Source organism: Hyperoodon ampullatus, assembly GCF_949752795.1.
Source record: "Hyperoodon ampullatus genome assembly, chromosome: X".
Lineage (NCBI taxonomy): Eukaryota > Metazoa > Chordata > Mammalia > Artiodactyla > Ziphiidae > Hyperoodon > Hyperoodon ampullatus.
Genome location: NC_136913.1, coordinates 12,325,838 through 12,337,373, shown reverse-complemented (window position 1 = coordinate 12,337,373; position 11,536 = coordinate 12,325,838). Strand labels below are relative to the sequence as shown.

Genomic DNA, 11,536 nt, shown 5'->3' with positions numbered 1-11,536 from the left:
GAGTGGGATGACTGCTGCTCCTTGAGCAGGGGGGCCCCTGACCTGACCCCGGGTCAGACAAGAACTTGTACAGTTGTCCTCACTCCAGCACTATTTGTCACTTGGCTGCTCTGCCACTCACCCCGAGCAAATTAAGCTACACACGTCCTCTTGGAGCCCCCGAGTCCTCACCCACAGAATGTGAGATGACGACAGCTCCCCCTCTGGTCCTTGGGACGTTGAGCTATTATCCATAGAGCATGCGTGGGAAGATGGACGAGTCGAGCCTTCTCTGTTAATGGGTGGTCTTCACGAAGTCAGAAGGAGTTTTGCCCTTAACAGCGGCGTTTTCTCTCCTGTGGGTCCAGGCTGCTTCGAATGCTGCATCAAGTGTCTGGGAGGAGTCCCCTACGCCTCCCTGGTGGCCACCATCCTCTGCTTCTCCGGGGTCGCCTTGTTCTGCGGCTGTGGGCACGTGGCTCTCGCGGGCACCGTGGCGATCCTTGAGCAACACTTCTCCACCAACACCAGTGACCACGCCCTGCTGAGCGAGGTGTAAGTACCTGCTTCCTTTGAAGATGTGTTTAAAGTGCCACCACCCCAGGAGGGTTTACAGAAAGACTGCAGTGTGCTCACCTGGGAGAAAATGGATGCTTTTCATTCACGCTCCCTGGAGGCAGATAGGAAAAGGTCCGGGAGAGAAGGAAAAAGAAAGGGCCAAGAGTGCAGTGGGTGTTTGGGACCTGGGGTGGGATCTCACCAGGGTGCACACATAGGACACTCTGCACACAGTGGCCGAGGGCGACGGTGGCAATGCTGCCAGTCCTCCCACCAGGAGAGTTACCGTGGTTCCCAAGTAACAGTCGCCCTCCAGTGTTGTCACGGAAAACGGCCAGCCCTGGAATGGTAGGAACCCTGTGGAGGACTTAGCCCAACTCTAAGTCTACAGGAACAGGACTTGGACATTCATTCTTCAAGCAGAAGAAAACTCCCCGAGTATCCTCCAGTTCAGAAGAGGGGACGTTGTTTGTAGGGGTTCAGCCTCAGCCTTCCCTTTCTGGAATCATTCTCAGTGGAGTCGCAACAACTCCCATGCATGGATTCTCTAACCGAGCATGCGCGGCAGCAATGAATTGATTTCCTTCGTATACTTTCCCCCTGCCCTTCCGTGTTTTCTTTTTCCTTCCTGACTACCAGGGTTTGACAGTCTTTAGGTATCTTGTGACTGGAAGAAACTTTTCTACCAGACTTTTGAAAAAGGCACGAGTGAATTTTTATGGAACAAAAACAGGATCCTGTGGGAAGAGTCCTTAGGGAACTTTATTTTTTATCTGTTCAGGAAATGATTCCAAAGAAATGAGCAGCAGTGGGGGAGGCTATAAGGAGGATCCAGCAGGACAGTGGACTCACTGAGTGCCAAATGTGTCCAAAAAAGACCAAGAGATACGCACCATGACTGAGCCTGGGAAAGGTGTGTTAGTTGAATTAGCTGGTGATCTCGATGAGTGGCTCTCAAACTTCCAGCAATCTTTTAAAAAACTCCCCATGTCCATGTTTCACCCCAGACTAATTAAGTCATGATCTCTGGGGAGAGGACACAGGTACCTGTTGTCTCTAAAGCTCACCAGGTGGTTCCAGTGGGCAGCCAAAGGTTGTCAGCTGCATCGCTGTTGGCTTTCATAGGACAAAATTAGATGTGAATTAACTTTTTGCATCTACTTGATATATTATCACTTAGTGTAATGAGAATGTCTGTGCAGAAAGCATTTGCCCACGTTACTCCTTAAAGCAGCCCTCAGTGCTTACTTAGGGGTTTTATCAGAATAACATTAAACACCAGGCCTGGTTGGGAGGCATTTTGATATGGTGGAAGGAACATGTCCACTGGACCAGCGTTTAAATCCTGGCTGTGTGTGCATCCTTGGGTGAGTGACTTTACTTATAAATGCAGACACTGACGAGTTAATCTCGTAAGTATTGAAAGATTCCAACTGGGGCCCTGCGCAAAGGAAACTTCTCCCTTGTCTGGGAAGGTTGCTCACTTTGGAAGAAAGGCTCAGGTTGTGGTGGGCTGGGCAGGGATGCCCGCTTGCAGTGCCCCATGAGCCCACTGAAGCCATCAGCGGGGCAAGTGATGTCACCCTCACGGCCCCCCTCCAGAGGCCAAAAGCGTCTGTTAACCGCTTGGACCTTCTTTTCCTAGAATACAACTGATGCAGTATGTCATCTACGGAATTGCGTCCTTTTTCTTCTTGTACGGGATCATTCTGTTGGCAGAAGGCTTCTACACCACGAGCGCAGTGAAAGAGCTGCACGGGGAGTTTAAAACAACCGCCTGTGGCCGCTGCATCAGTGGGATGGTGAGTACGAATCTCTGATGACTGATACCCAGCCAGAGCCACACCTCCACGTGTTTCTTTGTATTTGGTAAAAGCTAACAGAGTACGTGCAGAGTCCATGACAGAAGGAGTGTCCGTTCCAACTTAGAGTGAGGAATATGAAAAAAACCTCAACATATTATTGAGGAGAAATTAAAATCTATGGCTGGTAGGATGACATCAAGCATTTCTCTTATCACCGTCCAGATGACAAGGGTATTGAAGATTTTTCAAATATAAAGTCCCCACTATGAAAGGAGATAGTTTCCTATCATCTCACTGCTCTCCTTCATTTATCTTTGAATATGGATTGTGGCCACGAAGACTCACCCATACTGTGATGAATGGTCCCAGTGCCTCTGGCAGTGTTGACCAAGCATGCTTCTTACTAAGCACCTCGCTGGGGACTGTCCTCCAAAAGTTTAGAGCCTAAAGAGGGGGGTTAAGCCGGCTCCAGAGCCTGCCCGCCACCTGTTTTTATCCACCTATGAGCTGGGGGAAGAAACACAGGAATAATATCTTAGGACACACGAAATTCTACGCCATTCTAGGTTTGACGTCCATAATAGACTTTTTGGCACCCAGCCACACCCCTTCGTTGACAGGGCGCCTGCGGCCGCGCTCATGCTGTAACGGCAGCGCTGAGGAGTGAGGAGCGTCTGTGACCGCACGTGGCCTGCGGAGCCTGACGCGTCCCCTCTCCAGCCTGCTGCAGGCAATGTTTGCTGACCTCGGGTCTAGAGGAGCACAGAGCCTACGAGGGGCTCTTTAAGAGGCGGGGCTAGAAAGTGCCGTCTCACAGAAGGAAGGTCAGGGGTGGAGGGGGAGGTGGGAAAGGGGCGTTCGTGGAGTTGGACTTGGGGCGCATTGAAGTGCAGCTCGTAATAGCCTGTGCCGAGCAGCTAGCTGGCGTTTGAGCAAGTGGTCGGTTGTGACGAAAACAGTTGGGGAGTTGAGAGAGACGCACTCCCACGGAGGCAGAACGCCCAGGCTGGCTGAGGAAGGCATGGAAGGAGGGAGGGAGGGAGGGAGATCTGCACCCTCGCTGCAGGGCCGCGGCTCCCGCGGGGCACCGACGGAGCTCTCTGCTGTCACGAGGTAAGGACGCAGAGCCCGTCTTAGAAGACACGGAGCGCCCAGTGTTCCTAGAAATCCTCCTTAAGGGAGGCACAGAGAGTGTAGGTACTTCTTTGGGCCCACACGGGAGCCTGGGTAGGAAGGGGCCGGGACACCGTGCGCTCGTTCCCGCGAGCACCAGTAGAGCTGTGGGCCCAGGGCTGGGGGGCCCAGGGAGGGAGGGCGGCAGCGGCACGCGGCGTGGAGGGGGAGGACCCAGCCTGAGCAGAGGGGCTGCGGCCTGGCTGGCAGGGGAGGCTGGAGCCCAGAGGAGGGAAAGGATGCTGCTGCGGAGAGCAGACCGTGGCCAGATCACGAAAGGCCTGGGCTGCCGGGCTGGGAATGACGTTGAAAGACAGGCAGGCTGTGACGGGACCACGCACAGGGGCAGCGACTGGAGGAAGGTGAGCAAGAGGGCATCGATCGTGAGACTCCGGGCTCGTGGGGAGTGAGAGCGCAGAAGGGGGCACAGAGGCGAAGCCCACGGGCGAGGCGGGCTCCAGGGTCTGCTGTACGGGAGTCGAGCGCGCGAGGAGGGGGCGAGCCAGGGACGCTGCCTGGCGTCGGGGCGCTGGGTGGGTGCGCGTTCTGAAAATAGCAGACCCACGGCGAGTTTGAAACAGCCTTTTCAAAGCTCTCTGAAAAGCGGTAGTCCAAGCAGGTCAGGAAGAAAGGAAAGCTGTACCATCCTGTTCCTGGTGAAATCGCCCATGGCAGCACGTGGGCCAGCACGATGAAGCCTCTTCCCGCGGCCGTCGCTGCTGTGGATCTTAAAGCTGAAAAACACAACAAAATTTTTATCAGGTCCACTGTGCACAAAGCTTGTGTTCACGGCTAGTGTAAACGTAGTAAAGGTGCAAGCATCTAATGCTTTTTAGTAATTTCACAGGATCATGAAACTAGCCAAGTTCCTTTGGGGAAAGGGCTTCCTGTAGCAATGGCTGTTCTACGGCCCATCTATTATGTAAAAGAAAGGGAATTTGGGAAACTGTTACAGAGTTATAATTCAGTGGCCTGTGAAAGCCTCCAGCCACTGTCCCCTGGTAAGTGCAGCACTGGTGTTTAGGAGGAGGCCCTGTCACCAACTAGCTCTGTGACCTTGGACAAGGGAGATCCTCTCATGGCCACTCACGTCCTTGCTAAAAGAGGGACCCGCAAAGTTCCAAGACTTGCCTTGTCACTGCCATGGTCCAGGTGGTGCTCTGACTGCGTCCCACAGGTTCAGTATCGGCCGGGAAATGCGTCATCACTCCTCCCGGGGGATGTGCTTTGCCCTGGTCGGTGACGATTCTTTCTCCTCCTCCTTTTCGGCCTAGTTCGTCTTCCTCACCTATGTGCTGGGAGTGGCCTGGCTGGGCGTGTTTGGTTTCTCTGCGGTGCCCGTGTTTATGTTCTACAACATATGGTCAACCTGTGAAGTCATCAAGTCCCCCCAGACCAACGGGACAGCCGGGGTGGAGCAGATCTGCGTGGACATCCGGCAATACGGTACTTCCTTTTCAGCTCCTTGATTCATTGGTATCCTCTTGTGCGTGTGTCTGGGCCTTGATTATTTACATGGGCGTCTAAGCATCCAGATGGGTTTCATCCCTTCTATTGGAAGAGCTTATTATACTCTCTCCCTCAATGTGCTCCATTTTCTGGATGGAAACATCAGTTAGGCTCTAAAGGGTTATTCACACTTGTTATATTTGCTAGTTCAGGGTACAGTAAAAGAAACTTTTTATAATGCAGTTCAGTCAAAAAAGACGTGTGGATATCCACTCTAAAAAGAGTATATATTTTTCCTTCAACTTCTTTTCGGTTTTGTACCGTCCAGTTTTCCATCCAGAATATTGCATGCGCCGTATAATCCAGTTACTCTGCACGTGCACCTCTTTAAATCAGGTCTTTTTTAAATGACCATATTGCTTTAACATTGAAAAGCAAAACAAAATCCAGGTGTATTTTGAAGTCATCAGAATGTACTCTATCAAAGCCAGCTGTTGGAAAAAACCTGTTCACACATATTTTCTAATGAGTGGGATCCTTACCCTCGGCAGCTAAGGTCTGTTCGTTTTGACAGGCCACAGAAGGGGCCAGGGCGCCTCCTGTCCACCACTGTAGACCCGACTTCCCTGTTGAGGGAGAGAAGGCAGTTTCAGTAGTGCTTCTGGCCAGGATGGTAGGAAATCCTGTTCTTGGCAGAAACAACTAGGAGGAAAAGAAGAGCTTTTCATTAGGAAACTCACCTAAAATTGCCCATTGGACTAATCTCTTCTCATAGAGCCAAAGGCTCACCCACACTGTTCTTTAGTCTCTGTTTTCAGTCCATCCTAAAGTTGATTTCTAAAGTATTTGTAAGTGAATATCTAGATGCATATATCATTTCCCTCTTCTTAAATACTCACTACAAATCTTTGGTCATCAGTAATCATTTTTAAAAAATGTTCTAGATTTGAAACCAGTGGTTTCGTTTCCCATTCCTCTGAAGCAGAAAGACATACTGTTGGTCCATAGCAAAGACGGAAGGAGTAAGGAGCATTTTTTTAAAATCCTCCTTCCTTACCACCACCTGGGCGAAGGAGAACTTGACCCGTGTCCTATTTAAGCACACACCGGACATTACCGGCAGAAAGGGCAGCCGCCGCTGCCGAATGGACGAGGTGCCTGCAGGGGTGAGCTGGGTGTGCACTGAGAGACACCACGGGCCGCGCTCTCTGTGCGGAAGGACAGTGGTTTTCCAAGTTTCCAATTGGAGCTTCAATCCAGAAGCATTTCCGAGATACTTGTAAGACACAACAAAAAGGAATGGAAAAGCAAAGACACACATACAAAATGGAAACCCAAACTCTAGAACGTAATTACTCTGTCGAACTGTCGTGAACCTTTCTGAGCACAGCCTCCCAGTTTCAGAACGGATCTTGGGGTGGACCACCAACATCGAACTTGAGGGGTGAGGCTGCACACCATGAAATTCAGGGGGAGATGTGTTGGTTTGGCTTCAGGAGGAGAAAATGCCTGTGAGGAGGGTTGTCCTGCGGCTGTTGAACTAGAGTTCAGGACTGTCAGCCCAACTAAGCAAAGCAGAATTCGTAGGGAAAAAAATTGAGTTGTCTAATTCTCTTACGGACTAGCTAGTTGACTTTGCTCTTGCCCTGTTGTCCAAATAGGACTTTTTATTCCCAAAAGCTTGTTCTCCAGGGAGCAGGTACATCAGTTGTTGAAGAACTTGGCCGGTCATTGCGTTGTCACTGCCACTGAAAGTGGTGGGGCCTGCTGAGAGCAGGGGCGCTGGACTTTGCAGTAATCACTAAGCTTCTCTTGGGATTCGCTTCTCAGGTATCATTCCTTGGAATGCTTTCCCAGGAAGAATATGTGGCTCGGCCCTGGAGAACATCTGCAACACCAATGAGGTAAACCCTGCCCCGTCAGCAGGCTCCTAGATGACCACTGGGCAAAAGAGGCTGCGCGAAGGGGTTCTCCTAGGGACAAAGAGCAAGAGAGGGCTCTCTGCCTCCCTTTTTGATCTAGAAAATGGCCCTGGTCCATGGCCCAGCCCACTGAGTGAGGAGCCTGCGCCATCAGAGAGCTTTCTCTTTTGGCAATAGTCTGAGAGTAAGCCCAGTCCTGTAAATCTGAATACATATGTAGATTCTTCTCTTTCACCTTCAGACAGTGTTTCAAAGTAGGACACTTGTCACAGAACCAAGGTAAATTTTCATAGAGAAGATTGCCCTGAATTTGTGGTATACAAGCACATTTTTATACATTGGCACTTCGTCTCACGTTTCCAGACGGAGTTGCTCCTGTTTCTTGTTCATCCTTAATTGGCAATAAATCCTGACACACTATGGTTTAAAATCTCTCTGCTCTAGAATAGTCTTTAGGCAGCGGTTTATAACTGTTTATAAAAGCAAATTCTCAAATGCACTCATGGAAGCTTGCATATCCTGACGTGCTTTTGGAAGCTGGGAGCGACTGAGACCAGCAGGGCCCGCCTACCTGGCTGCTCTGCGTGTATATCCAGGATCAGACTGCAGGCACGCCGGCGCAGTATCATATCCTGACGCCGGGGCCCAGCCCCCAGCTACTCTGCTGTAATGAATGGGTCTGGGGTCCAGCCTGGGCCTCAGGAAGTTTGGAAGGCCCCGCAGGTGATTCCAGCACGTGCCCAGCCTTCGCAAAACAGCCCTAGAGGAGAAAGAGGGAGCTGCGCCCGGATCGGGGGAGGCCATTTCCTTCCACATAAAATGCTAACGTTGGTGCCCTGTTCTTTCCTAGTTCTACATGTCCTATCACCTGTTCATCGTGGCCTGTGCCGGAGCTGGTGCCACCGTCATTGCCTTGGTGAGTACTGGCCCCAGGACGGGCCCAGTGCAGTCCCCCGCTTCCCTGCACTCACTCTAATAACAGGTTTCCCTTCCAGCCGACAAGCCTGGGACTCGACCTTGGTTCAGTTTCCCCTGTGTAAACTTACCCCATGTCTAGATTGCAGAAAGGACGAGGTGATGGTCTAGGCATCCGTGGTGGGTGATGCAATTTGGATTCCGTGGCAAGAGTCAGTTTGCTTCTGTTTAAAGAAAGACATCTTATTGAGTATATATTGCCGATTCCTGAACAGCACTGTAACTCAAACCCGAACAAAGTTTAACACACGTGTTTTCTCCGTAAGGCCCCTCGCTGCCTTCCTGTGCTTAGGGACTGTAGACAGCCCTTCAGCATGCCGGTGAGGGAACGTGTAAAGAGCGAAATCACAGAAATGCAAACTCCATGGCACTAAATAGATGATGAAAAGGACGCTTGTTTACAGCCCGACAGTTGCCACAAGAAGGCAGAGTGGTGCCTTGGGTGCCTCAGCTTTTACCCCACTCTGCACGTCCGAATGGCTGTGGCAGTGCCCTGAGTCCTGACCTGGGAGTTACAGAGAACTTTTAGCACCAAGGCAAATTCACACGTAGGGAGGGTGCAACCACACAGGTGTATGTATGTTTGTGTGTGTATAACACTTGGGAGGGCTGGGCTTGTGGTGTCGAGAAATCTAAGCTCGTAGAGAGAAGGGGGAATCTCATGTGCTTGGAAATGAGTCCTTCCCAGTTTTTCCAACCTTGACGTCATCCCTTCCCCTTCCAGCCAGGGAAAGAACCACCCGCTACATCACTGGGGTGACCTGTACTCTTCGCTGAGCAACAGGCAGGCAGAGGACTAACAGCTGCTGAGTGGGCAGCGTGGGAAAGAACGAGGGGAAACAGGGCTCTCACCCTCATCTTTCTTTCTCAGGATGCTCACCCAGCTCTGTTATTTTTTAAATACATCCAGTCTTTTTCATAAACGTACTGACGGGAGAGCGGAGGACTTACTTATATGTGAAATGCCAAATAGGAACTTGTGTGTGTGCCAGCTATGAAAAATCTTCTCTTACGATTATAACTGGGAAAAAAGCAGCACGCCGCAGGCTCTGAGCTGGCACTCATCCCCACCCGAGTTTAGAAGCGTCAGGGCACCAGCCCTCATTGCCTGTATCTTACCGTCCTGTTCTGTTCTCTTCCACCAGCTGATCTACATGATGGCTACTACATATAACTATGCGGTTTTGAAGTTTAAGAGTCGGGAAGATTGCTGCACTAAGTTCTAAATTGCATAAGGCCACTAAGGAGCTTTAGAGAGCTATACGCGGTAGCATGGAGTATCACTGACCCCAGACTAAAGGAGAGCCTAGGTTTCTGCAGTTTTATTCTAGTAATTTGTAAATCGCTTTAGTCAACTCATTGTGCATGGTAGATTAATGAAATGACTTACCGTCCATGAACTACAAAATAACGAGATCTGGCTATTTCCACCTTTTGGAAAGGATTCAGTTACGTACTGACATTGGTGAGCAGCCACTGAAAAACTGAACTGAAACTTTGAGCAGCAGTATCTCTAAGTATTAAAACTCTGGAATACCTGCATTTTCCATTATTTTTGCTTGTCTGATAACCAATTTCAGTGATGAAAACAAGCGCTGAAGATGCAGTGGAGGGAGAACCGTTTTCATCGGGATTTGGTCTTGTCAGACTCTGTCTGGAAAATATTTTACAAACAGAGTCTAAATTTGATTACAACATTTTCTTTATGATTACAGGGCTCACTACCCAATAAATGCCCCTCCAGTGAGCTCTTTTTCTTCACGTTTTCGTCGGCTTATTTGTTATCTCTAAAAAGACGATTTATATGGAGTTTTATTTTTACACAACACCATCAGTCCTTTCAGAGCCCCCAGAATTGATAACCTCAAAGTGTTGGCTTTGGGTGAGTAGTAACTGACGCCTCATAGCCACTTCTCAAACTGCACGTAAGAGTTTAATGGGGAGAGTAATTGTGCTTGGATCAGAAAGTCTCAAATATGGCGAGAAGGAAATAAAATAATATAAGGAACTTGAGATGTAGGTGTTGCAGGAAAGATGAGGAAAATAAGCGGGAAAGAAGTGTTTGCCACATCAACTGTAAAGAATGATGATGATAAAGATTTTGACGTTTTGTGAAACGAAATCATGGCAGTTATAAAGTGAAAACTATAGTTGCACTACCAAAAATGTGTTAACACAGAGACTGCATGCTGGGCTTCTAGTTCTTAATTTTGGTTTTGACATTCACTTCATTTTTACATGTTAAAGATGTAGTTTTATATTATTTACTCAAAATAAACATTGTTCACACTTCCAGGCCTTTGGGGGAATTATTTCTATCCACAGATAGATAGGAAAGCTAGATCTTTGCACAACACTGATTCTAAAATAACCCCACAGCGTGTTTCTGCATTTCTGCCTTAAAGTTACCCTCAAAATGGTAAAAAGCACCCTGTCGTATTTCACTTTTGCCTTTTCTTAACAGTAACTTCTTTGGCCATTTTTTCCAAGTTCATTATGTTTGTGTGTGTACTAACTTTTCCTCAGCCACTTACTATGAAGCGTCTTAGCAGAGCATGCGCTCAGTCTCCGATGCCTCTGATTGATAGCAGAAGGAGTATTAATACGGAATAACCACCTCTCCCTTTTTCCAGTACAGAGCGTCTAATCTACCTCGCAGCTCGCTTTGCCTTCTCACATGCTCACTAGCCATCATGCTCACCCTTCTTTTCCAGATCCACTTCCTCATGATACTGTCTTCTAACTGGGCTTACTTAAAGGATGCAAGCAAAATGCAGGCTTACCAGGATATCAAAGCAAAGGAAGAACAGGAACTGCAAGATATCCAGTCTCGGTCAAAAGAACAACTCAATTCTTACACATAAATGTTTGCCAGAGGGTCTCAGCCGACGAATTTACAGCTCTGACAAATCATCAGACAGCTGCTCTGCAGTACAGATGTGTACCCCACCAAACAAACTCATGTAGAAGTCCAAACAAACACTTCACTATCTGTCTCAAGCTGCTGGGATGTATTTCTAGGAAAACCTTCCAGTAGGTAAATCTTTTTCCTTAGAACCGATATTGGAGGTTTCATGGGAGCCATTTTAAAAGGCAACACTTTGTTCATCATCCGTTTGAAAATCTGTGGCCTGTTCACGATCCTACCAAGACAGGCTGTGAGAATACATCATACTCCTATCTTGATAGGGACCATGCCATACCAGCATCAGGGGGTGTGACCATCCGTTCTCAAATAAATAAATGTATCTAAAATAGGAGATAAAGTGAAATTGATGTGAAGTTCCATTTCTGACAGACAGCTGACATTTATGAAGCTGGGGCTCAAAGTGCTTCTTACAATTGACTTTTTTTTAAAAAAATAGCTGACCTACACACCCACAGGACATATTTTCCTGATCCAATCAGAAATCCTTTTTTCCCAAGAACGTTAAAATGAGCCCATTATAATAATTCTGCTACACCGAGCGTGGAAGAAGCTGGATCTCAACTGACAAACTTTCCAGACTCAACTTTCCAGAATCAATTTTATAATAGATTTCATTTTAATAAAGTGACCCAGTTGTCATCATTCTTCTCGAGAAATGTCAGCTCTGCCTTAATGAGTATGCTTTAAATTTCTAAGAACTTAAGTTACAACAGGCAACCCCAAATCCTTCATAGAATTTTGTTCCA

At 48.4% G+C, this 11,536-nt stretch overlaps 1 protein-coding gene across 1 annotated transcript; it reads left to right on the top strand.

The window, feature by feature from the left end:
- Positions 1-277: 277 nt before the first annotated feature.
- GPM6B (glycoprotein M6B) lies at positions 278-10,725 on the top strand (the record flags this gene model as incomplete). Its single annotated transcript, XM_079727794.1, has 6 exons — positions 278-534; positions 2,183-2,339; positions 4,790-4,961; positions 6,795-6,868; positions 7,737-7,802; positions 10,576-10,725. The coding sequence occupies 6 exons, from the start codon at positions 278-280 to the stop codon at positions 10,723-10,725; spliced, it is 876 nt and encodes a 291-aa protein (XP_079583920.1).
- Positions 10,726-11,536: the final 811 nt, after the last annotated feature.